The 17,473-nt window shown below is 39.6% G+C and overlaps 1 protein-coding gene across 1 annotated transcript in view; it reads left to right on the top strand.

Moving 5' to 3' along the window:
* Nucleotides 1-10,577, top strand: part of LOC145410962 (uncharacterized) — a 40,480-nt gene extending 29,903 nt beyond the window's left edge. Inside the window, exons 2-6 of the mRNA XM_080281018.1 lie at nucleotides 6,322-6,529; nucleotides 6,871-7,059; nucleotides 8,769-8,904; nucleotides 9,010-9,194; nucleotides 10,042-10,577. Coding sequence (XP_080137144.1) covers nucleotides 6,322-6,529; nucleotides 6,871-7,059; nucleotides 8,769-8,904; nucleotides 9,010-9,194; nucleotides 10,042-10,577 — 1,254 coding nt within the window. The remainder of the gene's footprint in view (nucleotides 1-6,321; nucleotides 6,530-6,870; nucleotides 7,060-8,768; nucleotides 8,905-9,009; nucleotides 9,195-10,041) is intronic.
* The last annotated feature ends 6,896 nt before the right edge of the window (nucleotides 10,578-17,473 follow it).

Here is a 17,473-nt window from a genome sequence, read left to right as displayed (position 1 = left end):
CCCCTTGTAACACGACCTTCAAGAGTCATTGGTGTATTTAGGTTCCTTAATTATAATCCTCGTTGAACGGTGGTAACGGGGAAACAGATTTTGTCCAGGAGTACGATCAGCACGAGAACTGAACCCGGGTTCTTTCACTTCCAAGGCGGATGTGACAAAAAAAAAGGTCTCTCTCTCTCTCTCTCTCTCTCTCTCTCTAACTATCTCTATCTATCTATCTATCTATCTATCTGCATGTCTGTTTGTCTGCCTACTTCGAGCCCTTTGTACATGACGTTAATTCAGGTCGAAGTTTCTAATAATTTCCTGCATTCATGCAACTGGAAGATTCGGCGTTGTTGCTGTTTCAGTGCTGGGGGGCTGAAACAATTAGTACTCTCTCTCTCTCTCTCTCTCTCTCTCTCTCTCTCTCTCTCTCTCTCTCTCATTATCAAGTATATATCCTTCTCCTCCTCCTCTTCTTAGTGTACAGACTAGCGTGGAAGACGAGGTTTTGCCACACTTACTCAAACTAGTGCTTCTAGGCAACTTTCACATCCTTCCTCTTATTCTTACTTTCTTTTCCTCCTCCTCCTCCTCCCTCCTCCTCCACCTTCTTCTTCTTCTCCTTCTCCTCTTTCTTCTCCTTCTCCTCCTCCTTCTTCTTTATCAGCATCTTATTCTTACTCTTTCTGGTTGTTTTTCCTTCATCCAATCCTACCATTCTTCGTGTTAACTATTTTTTCTTGAGAGAGAGAGAGAGAGAGAGAGAGAAAGAGAGAGGGTGGGTGTACTTTAGCACGTGCGTTTAAAAAAAGAACAAATGTGAGAGAAAGTAAAGAAGGAAAAAAAAGAGACAGACGGAGCCGCAGGGTAGGTTAACATATTCTCTCTCTCTCTCTCTCTCTCTCTCTCTTTGTCGTAGGTAATGGATGGGGTGAATGCGTGACTGTGTGCGTGAGAGAGAGAGAGAGAGAGAGAGAGAGAGAGAGAGAGAGAGAGAGAGAGAGAATGATGAATAAAGTAGAAAGGTCAGCAGACGAGAGCGTATAAAATGAACTTAATGAGGCGTTTAATAAATGTAACAAAAACTAAATAAGACTAAGGAAGAAAACGGTATTGTTTTTAACACTAACCTTCCGAAAATGCCAAACGAGAATACGAAATGGCAGAGAGAGAGAGAGAGAAATTACCTGGCCAAATCACCTTTCTAAGCAACAGGTACAGCTCACCTTTCTGGCCACCGGATTTTCGACCTGTCGTCCACCTGAGCACTTCTCTTTATCTATATTTTTTCTATACATATTTTTGTCTATATTATTTCTTTATCATTATTTTCTATATTTCTTTTATACACGTATTTTTTTCTAAGCATATTTTTGTCTATATATTTCTTTATCAATCTTTTTTCTATATTTCTTCTATACCCGTATTTTTTCTATGTATATTTTTCGTATATCTGTATTTTCCTATATATTTTTCCTATATCTATATTTTTCCCTCTGTATTTGTTTTACCTAAATTTGGCCCAGATTTTCGTCCTTTTGCAGCTCATTAAACGATGCTGTGGAAGGAAAAGACTGCTAAGGCTCTACTAAATCATTTCCATAGAACTTCTTCGTGACTATCACCACATTCTGCTGTTAATCTATAGTTACAACTTCGCATTCACGATGGAGAGACAAAGGAATTGGTTGGAGGGAAAAACAGGAATCGCTACATAGATCCCGTAACGCCTCTTCCCTAGTGACTTATCCTACATGTGGCACTTCTTCATCATTTTGTATGTTACTGCAGCAAATTACATTCGTACCAGAAATATTTAAATAACAAGAAAAATTAACAAGGTGTGCTATCCAGAATAAATCGGTAACGGTGTTGCAAAGTCTCCCAGGCCACTTTGATATACAGGAGCCCTTGAGTCGTATTCTAAGTGACGTAAGAGGCTTCGTTTCACTCTTTCCTTGGGGATTTATTCTGCATAATACACCCTAACATTCTCTTGTACTTGATTTCAATTGTTTTAATATATATTGACATTCTGCTGTTAAGAATTGGGCTGGGGTCTGCACACACACACACACACACACACACACACACACACACACACACACACACACACACACACACACACTCACACATACACAGTCCATATTAGGTACACTGCAGGACTGGACTATCTCCTCAGAGGAAGAGTGATGGCCAGAATTGCCCCTATCCCATGCTGGCAATGTACGAATTTGATACACCTATAATTGCAAGTGCAATCAACCTTCATTACTTTAGTCAATATAACGATACAGAAAGGTCAGGCATGTTCTATCCCCACCACCACCACCACCACCACCATCATCATCATATGCTTCAGAAAATACCGTTAAAATAAATCAATCATCTATCATTACAATGCTTTAAATATTACTGTTAAAAAGTAGAGTTTGGAATATACTATCATCCTCACATGCTTCAATTATTAATCATAAAGGAAAAAATAGTTATAAACCCTCTTATGCTTTACAAATCAGTCAAAATGGAAAGAAAAAAAAATTATCCTCATATGCATCAGAGAATACCCAAAAGAAAATAAAAAAGCATGTACTGTCATCCTCACATATGCTTCAGAATCAGCCAAAAAGAAATGGAAAACGAAACAAATGTCTGGTCAATAATGCTCATTAGGCTTCACAAATCAGTCAAAAAGAACAGAAAAAAAAAAATACCAGTTGCCTACCATCCAAACATGCTTCAGAAATCAGTAAAAAGGAAAAGAAAGAAAAAAAACAGCATGTACTCCATCCTCAAATGCTTCAGAAATTAGCACCCAACCAATAATAACAATAATAATAATAATCACCATCATCATCATAATAATAATGTTTTATCTTCTCCACACCCTTTACAAATTACCCTAAAAACCAGGGGCTTGTCAACACCTTCACTTTCCAGTTTTAATAATACACGTCTTTAGATCTGGTGCCAAAGGCGCTTAGTTGGCAACCCTGTACACTTCTGAAACAGGTATTATGATCTTGAACAATTTCTGACGTGAACAAGGGATACTCAGACACAACAAACATACATACATGCATTCACACAGGATACTCACAGTTGCGCGCGCGCGCGCGCACACACACACACACACACACACACACACACACACACACACACACACACGCTTTCACTCCAACTTTCTCACACGTACTTTTCCTAATTCTGCTTAAAAAAAAAAAAAAAAAAAAGGCATTAGGGGAGGTCCCACTGAGAAACCATATGGCCAAATAAAAACAATGATTTTCCATGTTTGGCTATTTTTGTAGAAGCTGACGACACACATACACACACACTGAGAGTTTAAGAATCTCTCTCTCTCTCTCTCTCTCTCTCTCTCTCTCTCCTGTATATAGGTGTGTATGCATTTCCGTGAAAATTATCATTAAAGAAACCCCACCTAATATGATGAAATGTTAATAGTGAACGAGTAGAAAGCCAAAAATTCCATGCTTGGCAACAAATACAATAACAACTACATTCGTAAAAATAATGTTACAAACGAAGGTCGGATTAAAAAGTTACGTACTGCGATTAATATTCAATTGCGACAAGAACTTAATTGAAGAAAAAAATAGTGAAAGTGAGATCTATAAAATATCAATGGGAAATTTCATAATTCCGTCGTTGTCCGAAACTGAAAATCGTCCGTTACTTCAGTGTGACGGTTGTACGAAAATTCAAATTGCAGTTTATTACAGCGCGGCCTTCTTGTGTCTTCTTACTGACCATGAGTAGTCACAAGGGCCTCCATCCATAACAAGTTTCTATAATATCACTACCATGGACTCACCGGACCAAAACACCGCTACGCCAGGTATAACATAACAACGATGCTTATAACCTCTCGGACATCACTATTATACCAGTCAAAAAATTATTGGACCTTGAAGTCCCGGGATTATATGCTTTGACGTAACTGTTTTATGAAACTTACCTTTTGTATGTGGAGTCAAGGTCTTGGTGGATGGCTAGAGGTGTCGACCACCATATCTACAGTCTCCTGTCCACAGAAATCACAGTTAAAAGCAAACAAGACTCCCAGACACGACTTCACCGGGTCAGCGACGCGACGCAAAAGGAATGTCAACACACCTTCGCATGTCGGTGTAATTTTATCAAAATATTTATTATCTTACGTAACCTTTGATTTGCCATTAAGAATAAAAAATTATTTCGTATTGAAATTTAACATTAAGCTGTTGTAATAATTTGAGAGCATGTTTAAATGTTTTCCTACTTTGGCGAATTTTTCATTCAGTTTGAATGTACTGAGATTGAGACGACTTCCGTTTCAAAAAAAGCAATAAAAACGAGTAATAGAAAACAGAAAAGAGAGGAAAAAAGACCAGTGAACAGCATAATTACGAAGTAAGGGGCGCTGATACAAAAGCAACGCCCCACTAGTACTAGCCTACTTCTGGGATGGTACCCTCCTGACTTTCTCCTAACTTCAGCCGTGCCCAGAGCAGAGTGACCTCTCCTTCCCCTACCCGCCTTGCATGCCACTGAATTTTCATGCTCATTTTCATAGAACTTGATAACACTGAATGAAACGCTCCAGTCAGTGATAGCCTTCAGGTACGCATGAGTTCGATCCCTAAAAGGTGACTGAAGGATATGTTCCTCTGCCAACGAAGTTGGACGGGGGGAATGTATTCGCTCGTGTTTCTTTGTCCGTTTGTGTTCAAGATTTCAATGAAATCTGGTGGATAGGTAGGCAGTGGGTCGAGGAAAAGTTTGTTATATTTTGAGGTATATCCGGATCCGGATTCAGGAGAAAATCAAATTTTATTGACATTAAGAGAAGCATGAGCTCTCCGAGGATGTGTAACTAGGCAGACTAAGACCTTAGATTTAACTGACTATGCGAGATAGTGAATATCTTCGTCTGGCAGGAAAGAGAAATTACAGCAGTAAATCATATATTCTACTGTATTGGCATTGGTGGAGGTATGCGCTTTGTGAGCACAGTGTGTCCTAGCTGCTCGTGTAATACAGTAATATCCTTAAATGTATTGCATTGTTATGATTGCCTATCCTAGGGCCCTTACACCTGCAAAATCCGGAACTCTCTCTCTCTCTCTCTCTCTCTCTCTCTCTCTCTCTATCTATCTATCTATCTATCTCTCTCTCTCAGTGTGGGAATGGCTAGTTTTTATCCGTTGTGCAGTTTTCAAGTACAGACAAATTGATATGACGAGTCTGGAGGGATGGCGATAGACAAGTGTGAACCAGACTCAGTACACGAACTGTTGTCACTAGGAATGGTGTTGGAGAGGGTGCCTTCACGTTGTGGCACCAACATAGCTAGGTGGTGGAGTTGCCTGGTTATAGAAAATGTTTGTCAGCTGTTTCCCTATCCCCCAAAAGGTGGTTGGTGGCCTGCAGAAGGGTAACTTATTCCCGCAGTCCAACTGGTTCACTTTTCAGATAAGTCTGTAGTTGCAAGTTTGCAACAAACCTACTACTACTTCAGCAACTATTGTTCCCACTACATCTATTGTACTACTACAGCAACAGCTACTACTACAACACTGCTATAGCAAACCCTCACCTTACTGCAGCCTGGTAGACCAGATATATATCAGATTTAATGAACACTTTGAGGACCCCGGACAAACTGTCGTACATACTGTATCAGATACCTTTTGGTAGATGGGAAAAAGCACGCAGTGGGCCCACAGGACACTTTTGGCATATAACGTGTAGGCTACTATCCGTTCCCTGGGGTTTATGATGCAGGCCTACTGGATCGCCTTCCAGGCGCCTGGTGATTAAGAATAGTCACCAATGCTAGTAATGGTTTTCTTCTACTTGCTTGGGCTAATCATAAAGATGTGTTATGACGAGGGTGTGAAATTATGTGTCAAGTTAATGTGAAATGGATATAGTTGTTACTTTTCGTACTAGAATATTTTACTCATTTATTTCCCATTAGGCTGTGTGCTTGTAATAACACCATGGGGGACCATCGGACTTACCCGATATTGGCTTAATCGGATTGGGCCTCCCCCTCCCCCAGTAGATCCATAGAGGGTCTACTGTACTAATCCTACTACTAGTAGTAGTACTACCACAACCACTACTACTAGTACCACCACAACCACTACTACTACTAGTACTACCACAACCACTACTACTACTAGTACTACCACAACCACTACTACTACTAGTACTACCACAACCACTACTACTACTGTACTACTACTGCTGCCACTACTACTACTACCGTACCTATACTAACAGTACTACTACTACTACTACTGACTAAGCAATGTATATTTCTTGCAGGCTAGTGTGGTTGTGGTGGCAGTGGCAGGGCTGGTGGCTGGTGACAAAGGGCCACAGCTCCACCACTTCACCGGACAGGACGGCTATGACTCCTTCGGACAAAATGTGGCTCCAGCACCGTTCTATGGTGGACCCTCGCATGACATTGGTGAGGCGCATTATGGCGGTGGAGGACATGGTGGAGGTGGTGGTGGTTACGGAGGAGGAGGTGGTGGTTATGGAGGTGGTGGCCATGGAGGAGGAGGAGGAGGCTTCGGAGGAGGTACAGTAATGGAAATAGTACAGTAGTAGTAACTGTAATTGTAGCAGTGGTAGAAGAAGTAGCCATAATAGCAACAGTGGCAATGGTAGTAGTAGGTCATGGTATTTTATAGTCTATTATGCTGTGCATTGATCATTTAATTTAATATCTCTTTAAGTGTTTATAAATTATGTACTTACTGCCTTTCTGTTTTTTGCTACTTGTTTTTCTTGCTTTCTCCAAAACAGGTGTGGGAGGTGGGTATGGTGGTGGTGGTGGTGGTGGTGGGCATGGTGGGGGCTATGGAGGGGGCTACCCTCCCCCCGAACATCTCCATTACACCACCTACCAGACCCAGTACGTGGCCGTGCCCCAGCACCAGCCGCATTATGGCGGCGGAGGTGGCAAAGGCAAGGACAAGGGCAAGGGCAAGGGCGGACCACTACAGCAACTGGATCAAATGTTTAAAGAGGCTGGCAAGAAGCTCTCACAGTTCAGTAAGTATAGTATGTTTGTGTTTACTTGATGGAACTGGACCACTCACAAATTTAATACCATGTTGTGGTTACCTGAAATTCAGTGAGCCTCAGTTATGATACAGGAATGTGTCTTCTTGGTTACAAGTCATATTTATCTTCCAGTCTGGCTACCTTTTGCTGTTGACTGAGGAGTAGATTTTTGTCAGATGAATACATAGCAATGCCACTACATGAAGGCATCCCTCTCCAGTCCCATGAATTAGGGCAGACTGGCATATCAGTAAGTGGTAGTGAAGCTTTAATAGGAAAATTTCTGTAAATTACTGTGAACTTAATAACAAAAAATGGAAAAAAAAAAAAAAAAGCTTATGTACAAAGAAAAAATACAATACCAATATGTATGTGGTGATGGCCGTGCCTGAGATGTGGAGTCAGGATTCCAGGGGCATGAATGACATGGGAATGAGTGTGGCATTTTACTTGGCATTATGTTAATTTTTTTCTCCACTGTATAGTGCTCTCTTTCCTTGTGTACCCTGCCTTACCCCATCCTTTGGTGGGAAAAAGAGGTTGGGATGATGATGTTGATGATGGCAACCTGGAGCTCCTATTTGAAGTGTTGGTAAGCTTATCTGATTACCTGTAGCTTAATGATTATCACCCAGTCTTTGTACAGGCAGTCATTGTATGTCAGACACCGTCCCTAAAGACCAGCTTTTTCCATACACCTGGTGCTGGAGAAGTTTGCCTTCATTTAGTGACACCAATATAACTGAGCTGCTCGACTGCCTGGTTATACAAACGTCTCGCAGGTACTTCCCTGTCCTCAAAAAGTAGAATGATGGACTGCAGAAGAAGGGCAGCTTAAGCCTGCAGTCCATCGGGGTCACTTTTCAGATGAACCTGGGACTACAACTACCTGTACTGGCCTAGTACTGCTCCTGCTCCATACAACTGGTACTATAAAAGTCCTGTAAATTTGGGGAATCTGACACACCAGCTGTAATTGAAGCAGTGTAACTTGAGTAGACATTTATATCCATCCATCTGTCTATCTGTTTATAGCCAGTCGCCTAAATCCTGCAAGGGCTGGCCATTAGACTTTGAATTAGTTTTGTGGGGAGGGGGTACTAACGCTTCACCAACCCACTTGTTGGCATGTAGGGAACACTATGGGTTGGTTAAATGGTTGCCACCAAGCATTGTTAATGGTTTCCTGGCTTACAGGAAACCATAATGCTTGTCACTTAATGTAAAGCCATCTAAAAAAGAAAGAAGAGTAATAAACAGTGACGGGAAAGATGGAAGAATTAGGAAAAGAGGAGCACAGCCTCAGAAAAGGTATGATAAAAGCAAATTAAGAAGTAGGCAGCACTACATCAAGTGAGTGGATGATGGTCACCATGACTCTCTCTCTCTCTCTCTTTCTCTCAATATATATATATTACTGTGGAGTAAATAGCTGAAACAAAAGAAAAAGTCAACATATAACAAGGACATTCTGTACATTGCTTTCTCTCTGTCTATACAGTACAGTATCTTAATCCCACAAGGGGTGTCCATAAGCAAGTCGCCTCCAGGTCACCCTCTCCTCCACCATCAGGCTGCTGTCCCTCCATCTCACACCGCCTTCTTTCCTGTACCTCTCCACTCGATCCCTTCAACTCATCCTTGCCTTTCCCCTTCCCCTCTTCACAGACACTCACGTAGTCATTCTCTCATTGCAGTGAGTGAGTACATTGACTACAACGTTGATGACTCTTATGACGACTACCATGAGACATCCTATAGTGTTGCTGCGCCTATCCATGCCCATGGTGGTGGTTATGGTGGAGGCCATGGTGGTGGCTATGGTGGTGGCCATGGTGGTGGCTTCGGTGGTGGCCATGGTGGTGGCTTCGGTGGTGGCCATGGTGGTGGCCATGGTGGTGGCTATGGTGGTGACCATGGTGGCGGTTATGGTGGTGGAAACTCCTATGGACACACGGAGTATCACACCACATACCAGGCTGTCCCAGTTCCCGTTCATTATGACGATTACGACGATTATGAGTATGAGTCTTTTGGATCCAAGCTGGCAAAGGGATGGAAGGCAGCCAAGGATCAGGTCATAGCTTGGGAAGAAGAAGCATCCAAAAAGATTAAGGATTTCTGTGAGTTGCTTTAATGAATTTTGTTCAGAGGAGTGCATAGCACAGGTTGACATCCCTTTTTTTAACTTGATAGTCATTGGATTGGCTGAGCTACATGAAATAAACTACAGTAGTTTTAAAATCTGCGCCAAATTAGAGCTGAAACAGTACAGTATATGTGTAATTCATTAGCAGCTCAGTCATGAAAAAACTAAAAATGAAACAATTAAAAATGAGTAACTAGAATGTGCTGGTTATTTGAGCAAATTTACCTAAATACAGTGTACAATATATCTCTCTTAACAATCCCCCTACATGTTTTTTTGTTTTTTTTTGTTTTTTGTTTTTTTTAAATAAAGGAGCTTCTCTAAAAGTGGCCCTGTCCACATGTCACTTCAATTGTTTGGAAACAAGGTGCTTTATTTCCATTGACTTTAGCTAAGACCCATATCATGACCAAGAAGCTCCTGCTTCAAACCTGTAGACTTAAGCAACTTTAGCAAAAACCTATATTATGACCCTAAAGCCCCTGCATCTATCTAGAACTTTTGTACATGTTAGAAACTCTAAAGCATAAGTTTTTTGCTGGTTACACTGATTTCTGATTTTGTATCACCCAGTTAAAAGCAGTCAGCTATAAATCAGAGAAGCTGTTCAATCTACCATAAATCCTTCCATACATTTGGTACTGTAAACTGGCATAATAGGCAGATTGCCTCTAAAGTAAGCAATGCAACTGTAATCAGCAGTTTTTACAATTTCACTGTAGACCTTGTCAAAAATGACAAATAACAAGGACTTAATATACACCAAGTTATTAAGCTGAATCAGAGTCTGTACTTAATATGGGTATTTTTCTTTCTTACAGTCAAATACGAAGAAGAAGACGAACCTGAGTATTATTATGTTGAAGTTCCTGCAAAGGGTTATGGAGGTTATGGTGGTCATGGGGGTGGCTACCATGCAACTCCAATTGTTCATCATGTATCTTCCCATGGCTCATCAGGCAAGGGCAAAGGAAAAGGGGGAGGTTATGGGGGAGGCAAGGGTAAGGGTAAGGGTAAGGGTGGTGGTGGGTATGGCGGTGGCAAGGGTAAAGGGGGAAAAGGTAAGGGTGGTGGCGGCTACAGCCAAGGCCACACTATCGTTGTACCTGTCCCACAACCCACATACAGCCATCCTCCATCGTCTTATGGTTCACCTCCATCCTATGGCTCACCACCATCTTCCTATGGCCCTCCACCCTCTTCCTATGGTGGCGCCCATGGTCGTTCTAGTTCTGCAGCAGTTGATCATGAACCTTCCCCCGTTCACCTTGGAGGTGGTGACCACCACAGTAAGGGAGGCCCAGTTGTCCATCAGGATGGAGGACATCATGAAGAAACTTCTTCCTATGCATCATAAATCTGGCTGCAACACACACAGCTGGGCCACCTTGCCTCTCAGCCTCCTAGCCAGGCCTTCCAAATTTTGCATCCAATACCCTCTAAAGGATCATATTCCACATGGTAGGTTGTGGAAGCTAGCCACCTGCCAATGGTTCCAGAATGTTAAAAACTATCACTTGCACTGCAAGGTTATCGCGGATGAGTACTGTGCTGTCAGCTTACAATAAATTTTAGTCAGGTATTTAGATAGTCAAGAACTTGCACCTGCACTGAATTTTCATTAATATCATACTATGGTCTTGTGGTTGTAACAATCCATATCAGCTCTCTATTTCAGGGTTGCATTATTTGGTACACTATTATATTAGTATCAAGGCAACATGTGCCCCATCAAGGTTGCAGTAACTCTGGCTAGGGGAGTGATAGTGGCAAAAATTCTTCTGTACAAAAGATGAACATATTTTGCACCTTTGCATCAAAGTTATTGAGTAAATATTTTCCCATTTGCAGTCTCTCTTCCTGCATGTGGTAGTTAGGTATGCCTTCTTTGGTGTCTAAATTTTTGTAGGTTTACCCTATATGTGAATTATTGTGTGCTAAAATTCATCTTGCTAGTCAAGATTCATTACTCCTTACTAACTCTGTTTGAGACACAAGGTATTATGTTAAAATACATACTGCACTTGCCTCTAAGAGAATTACATTCCTCTCATGTTTTCATTATTTATAGTCTTAATGTACTGTTATAAAGCTGTTAATTTCCCCACACAAATGCCAAGTAAGACTTAAGAGAACCACTATTACATACCATATGAAAGCATGCATCATCTCACGTTGGTTTGTAAGTGCAGTATTTTGTGCATCACGGTTTCCCTTATGACCAATCAAGCAGACAACTAAACCAAAGGTCCTTAATCAGTCTTACTTGGCATTAATGTTATGTACCCCAGCTTTAGTGTGTGAAATTCTGTCTTCCTCTCTCTCTCTCTCTCTCTCTCATCTCAGTAACAGTATTAGCTCAACTGGCACGGCTCCTAATCTTGCCTTTACCTCTTAGTCTCTTCACTACCAAGATAGATTTTGTCTTTTGTTTATGCTACACTCAAATGATTTTATTCAGTTTAGAAGACACTGCTTACAGTGCAAGGGCTCAACACCCTCACTATGAATCTCTCTTAAGCCAAATAATATCATATGGTGAAGGCAAAAATAAAATACAAAATGACGTCCCTGTATTGAAACAGCTCATCTCACATTCATCTTTTTCTCTCATTACATGAAATATTATGGAGCAATTAATACAACATTTACAGGTTCCACCAGCAGCCAGTCATTATCTACATAGTCCTTAGCAGCCAATCAGAATTTACAAGATAACCTAAACTTAATCTTCTGTCATCTGCTGGGACTCTAATTTAAAATCAGCCATATGATATGCTTAATCCTGTATAGTCATTCTGAAAATTTATTATCTCTGAACGGAATCCTACTGACTTATCAAAATCAGGATTAGTTAGAAACCACAGTTCAGCAAGTGCAGTTGTTAGGCATCTGTTATACAGTATTTACACTACAGAGCAACATGCTAACCTGTAAATCCATACACAGTAACTTAGGAACCTTCCTTAACAAATCTAAACTATCAGAGTAAATCATTTGCAGTAGATTAGTACAAAAGTTTTATTTAAAAAAAAAAATTACAGCATTTACAGGTACAGTATTGTTTTCTGTTGCTAGGTGTGTTTTAGATGTTGTAAACAGATATAAACAACTTACTGGTAGTTCTATTTGCAGTGCTATATAAGTACAGTACTGGTGTTCTTCACTGTGACTAATACAGTTACAAGAATGGTACTGCATATGCTCGTAAGTATCTTTAACATAAATTTTTTAGAATAAATTAAATAGGACTAAGAATTTTAAGATTTTTCAGCTGTTGGTAATGGCTATTTTGTCTTTACAAGAACCAAAAATTTAAGCCAATAGTTTATTCCTCAATATTTTTTCAATGACTTTTACCAAGCAATATATATATATATATATATGTATATATATATATATAGATATATATATATATATATATATATACTATATATATATATATATACTGTATATATATATATATATATATATATATATAATATATATATATTCTTTCATAGTATCTGTTATCCGTTATTCATAACACTCCAAGAAGCACCAATTTCACTGATGTAGTTTCATGCCACTTCCTTGCCCTCTGTGAACATATCCACACTAAAGGGACGTATGCTGGGTGACACAGAAGGGTCTGCAGTACCTCTTCGTAAGTGATCTGTTTTGCATATTGCACATTTTTATCCTCTTGTATGCTGCGGAACCACAGACTGTGTTAGTACTAAAGATATATTATTTAAAAAACAGAAAAAAGAATATTGAAAATTGCATTAAGTGAAAGCATGTTAGATATGGTAACATGCATACAAAAATCACAAAGAATAAGGTGCTATCAAGCCTACAATGCCACCCAGACCATGGCCCTAGAGCCTATCCCCTCCCCTCCACTCCATTACTACTGCTGCTGCTACTCTCCTCCCGGGTGGTGGAAATCATCAGAATCTTGCTCAAAAATCCTGTGTGAATGGTTCCCCCAGTTCTGTCACTTGCATGTTAGGGAAAATATCAGCACAGCTTTTTGTAACTTCTGAATGTAATTGGAGTAATTTCTTAATACGGTATTATTTTTTCTGATATAGAGTATAAGTGTGTATGGATATATATATTATTATGCATACATATATACATACATTAAATATATATGTTCTGACACACACACACACAACCCTGTTGACATGTAAAAAGAGAAGTTAAACTCAGTCATTGTTTGCTGCTGGTTCAGCATTTTTTTTTTTTTATATATATACAGTATATAAATATTTCATTATTGTTATTCTTTATGTACTACTGTACTGTACTTCTTTTACATAGGACACTGTCATCCATGATTATAATAAAGTCACCAGATAATACTGCATCACAGTACATTTGATTTTGCATGTTTTCAGCAAAGAACAGGGCTCCAACCATCCATAGAACATCAGTATTTAAACTTTACATATCACACTCACTATTCATACTGTACATACTGTATTATGAATGAGACGTGACCCATTAACATAAGGGTAAGCTGCTAAACTTTGCCTTCTAAATTTTGCAATAAATTACTTACTGAACTGTAAAAGCCACTTAACACCTCTGATAAGAACATAGCGTAATACATTTAATTGGTTGCAATCTGTATGTCAAAGCGACTATAGTTTACTGTTTCCCATACAGACGGAAAAAAAGCTTTATAACCACCAGTAAGTTAATCATCCATACCAAGTTTTTTATCAGGCATCCAGAGAATATGGCAGTCCCTGTGAGTCATGGACAAAATTCATTGACAATTAACCAAATACTGTACAGTACATATGACAGGAGTAAACAAGCTATGCTGCATTAAATAACCTGGCCTAAAAAAACTTAAATATTGTACAGTATTTACTTTGGTTGATGAGTACAGTACTTACAAATACCATGGAAAACCATACTTTTCTTAAATTACATCATAAAGTTATGGTTAATACAGTTAGTACAATTAGCAGTGTCCTGGATGACAGAGTGTCTTCTGTACAGCATAAAGTTTCATCTCCATGTTTTGGTACCATTTAATCGCCTGTGAATGGCGTTCCTCCTTGATGCTGTGGGGTGCTGGGAAGGTCTGTGCAATATAAATGTTTAGGTATCCACATCTCTTGTGTCTGTGACAGTTCATAGTCTTTAGGCAAATATATTCTTCTCTATCCAATAAAAAATTAATGAATCAAAATGATGCCATGCTTCCCCACAAGGAACAAATATTTCTCATTATATTCCCAGCCCATGCATACATATATAATACTCCTCCCAGTAAGGATCAGTCTTAAGTGTCAATACAACATACTAGTCAAAAAATAAACTTCAGCATCCTAATAAGTCAAACATGTTGCATTATTCTGTACTTTTTGTTTAGTTGTAATAATGCAGACCTAACAGTTCATAATATCTGTACAGCAGCATGACTCACAGGAACATTTTAAACCACATAATTCTTAGCTTTTGGCAGCGTTCACATAGCTATTGAAAAAGAATGTAAACATATCTTGAAAAAAAATGAAAGCTGTCAAGTGTAGATTTTCCCAGCACCCCTAAAAATCTTTGGCTCGGGAGTTACCTCATAGTGTATCAGTGCTGTAGTCTAAGCTTACACATCTTAATGTTTATAGTACTTTTTTTAATGACAATGTAAAGTATTTTTCACTGTCTTCTACATATAAATAAAGGCCTTATTAAGTTTTTTATTTATTCTTTCTCACCTGTTTTTTTTTTTTTTTTTTTTTTCAATAACCTAGCAGTATAAACAGTGTTATCCTAAAGCAAGTATGTCAACATTTTCACTCCTCATTCTCTTGCATTCACACTTGTTTCTGTCCTGCTTAGACCATCACATGCTATCAAGATGCTAGCACAGCAGGTTATGGGGATCAACTAGTATTCTTCATAATAAAAAGTAGTTACCCTAATCACCAGTCATTAGTACAGTGCAATTACAATTTATAATCTCTATACTGTATATGTGTCAAGCTCCTATTTAAAGAAAGATTTCAACATCGCTGATTTTTAAAAAATGTATCTATCTATTGCCAGACACCATAATCCCGTAAAGGGTGGCCATTTGACACTGAGTTAGTTGTTTTACAGGGAGGGGCACTAACCCTCCACCAACCCACTTGTTGACACGTAGGGAACACGTATGGTTTGGTTATATGGTTACCACCCAGTGTTGTACATGGTTTCCTGGCTTACAGGAAACCATTTGGCTTGTCACTCAATGTAAAGCCACCTGAAAAGGAAAGAAAAGGAATAAGAGGTGACAGGAAAGATGGGAGAAATAGGAAGAGAGGAGGACAGACACAGAAAAAGAATGATAAAGGCTAAGGAAGAAGTAGGCAGCATTACATCAAGTGAGTGGAAGATGGTGAGAAATAGGAAGAGAGGAGGGCAGGCACAGAAAAAGAAGTATAAAGGCTACACACACTAAAAGGAATAACAATTAATCCTATGGCCACTGTTTCTTCTCACTTCTCTACCATTTCACTGCCACTTTAACTGAATATTAACACATTCAGCCCAAGGATATCATTCACATGTTATCTTGCCACCACTACTGTACATTATTTGACTCAGCCTGGGAAAGAATCATCACACTGTTAAAGTTAAATACAGCCTTCATTTAATCCCTTTAGTGCAAGATGCCTCTCCTAAACTGAGTAAAATCATCTGGGGGAGGCAAAAAAACCAAAGGTGATATTCTCTGAGTGAAGGAATAATAATGCAATGGCTGCTGATAAAACACAGCATACAGTAAAACCTAAGTACTTTGGATAAACTGGGGCGAGACTGTATGCTTGAAAATGTAGCTAAATAAAGCTGCAACCCAAAAGATAGTATTAGACAGTTAAACAATGGCAACAACAGTTTTCTTCACTTAAATCATACTCTGACTGATATAAGAGATGAAGACGTAACAGGTTATTTTTAGGTGTTGAGGAAACGCAAAGTCTGGGTGAGGCTTTACTCTGGCTTCATACAACAAACAGAATATAATACAGGTACCATTCATAACTGCAAATAGACCAATGCCACTGTAAAGTAGCATATCATACCTTAGTTTACAGCATAAAAAAAATATCATTTCATACCCAAACCTCTCAGGTACTCAGGTTCCTTGATCTATAGTGAACAATGAATATACTGTATATAGAAGTCATTTTGTTGTTATACGTAGTGCTGAGAAAAATTATTTTTTCATCATCATCATCATCCAGATCTCCTTTCCCATCCTAGGGGAGGGTGAGGAGCAGCAACGTCCAGACAGCCCAAGTTTGCCCAATCCAATGGGCCACGCTTCCATTCACTCATCGTTCAAGCCCCCAGAATCCTGGCTCTATCTGTGTTCCAACACACCCATAGTCTAATAACATGAGAATAAATCATCATCTCAACCATCAAATCTAATCCTGCTTGCCATATATGATCAGCAAAAGTACGAGTACAGTATATGCTGTTACTGTATCCTTGTTACATCTTCAAACACAGGACAAATTAGGTTAAAAGGGATTCAATCCCTGAGCTAGGCAACTATGGCCATATAACCCCACTAGGCTACAGGAGCGTGCTACTGCTCCTGGCACAGCAGTCCTGGGTGAGGCTTGAACTCACAACCCCCAGGCCATGAGCTTGATGCTCTACCTCTGAGCCACCATGCCCGTAGAGAATTAGGTTAAAAGATTGTACTGTATGTCCTAGCAAAAAACCAAGAATGCCACTCATTAGTATAAAATAACACAGAACAAGGCTCCGGAAACTATGAATTGTTGACAATGACCAGACATAAATAAAAGATGGAATTCTTAAGTTGTTGAGAAGTTTCAGACATAATGCAACACATGGAGAAGTATCACTCAGGTACAATATCTCTGAACTTATGAGAACATAACAATACTGCTTTAATTGATTGCAAAATTAACAGAAGTGATGAAACCCCTACATTTGAGGATATTGGACCTGAGCAATATTTCCCCATGTGCTCTTGTGTACCCGATCTACCTATCTATTGCCAGACGCCTTAATCCTATATGGGATGGCCATGAACAAATAGCTCCATGCAGCCCTGTCCCCTGCCATTTCACTACCCTGCTCCCAGATCACACTGCCCTCTCATATACCTCTCCACTCCATTCCTCCATCTCATCCTTGGCCTCTCCCTCCCTCTTCCCCCTCCACCTCACTCACATACACTCTCCTCATCAGTCTCTCACTCTTCAACCTCTCCACATGGCAAAACCACCT

Source organism: Coenobita brevimanus, chromosome 87, assembly GCF_032717465.1.
Source record: "Coenobita brevimanus isolate Jiangsu-jjx chromosome 87, ASM3271746v2, whole genome shotgun sequence".
Taxonomy (NCBI): Eukaryota; Metazoa; Arthropoda; class Malacostraca; order Decapoda; family Coenobitidae; genus Coenobita; species Coenobita brevimanus.
Note: the sequence above shows the minus strand (reverse complement) of the source record. Positions and strands in the feature narration are given on the sequence as shown.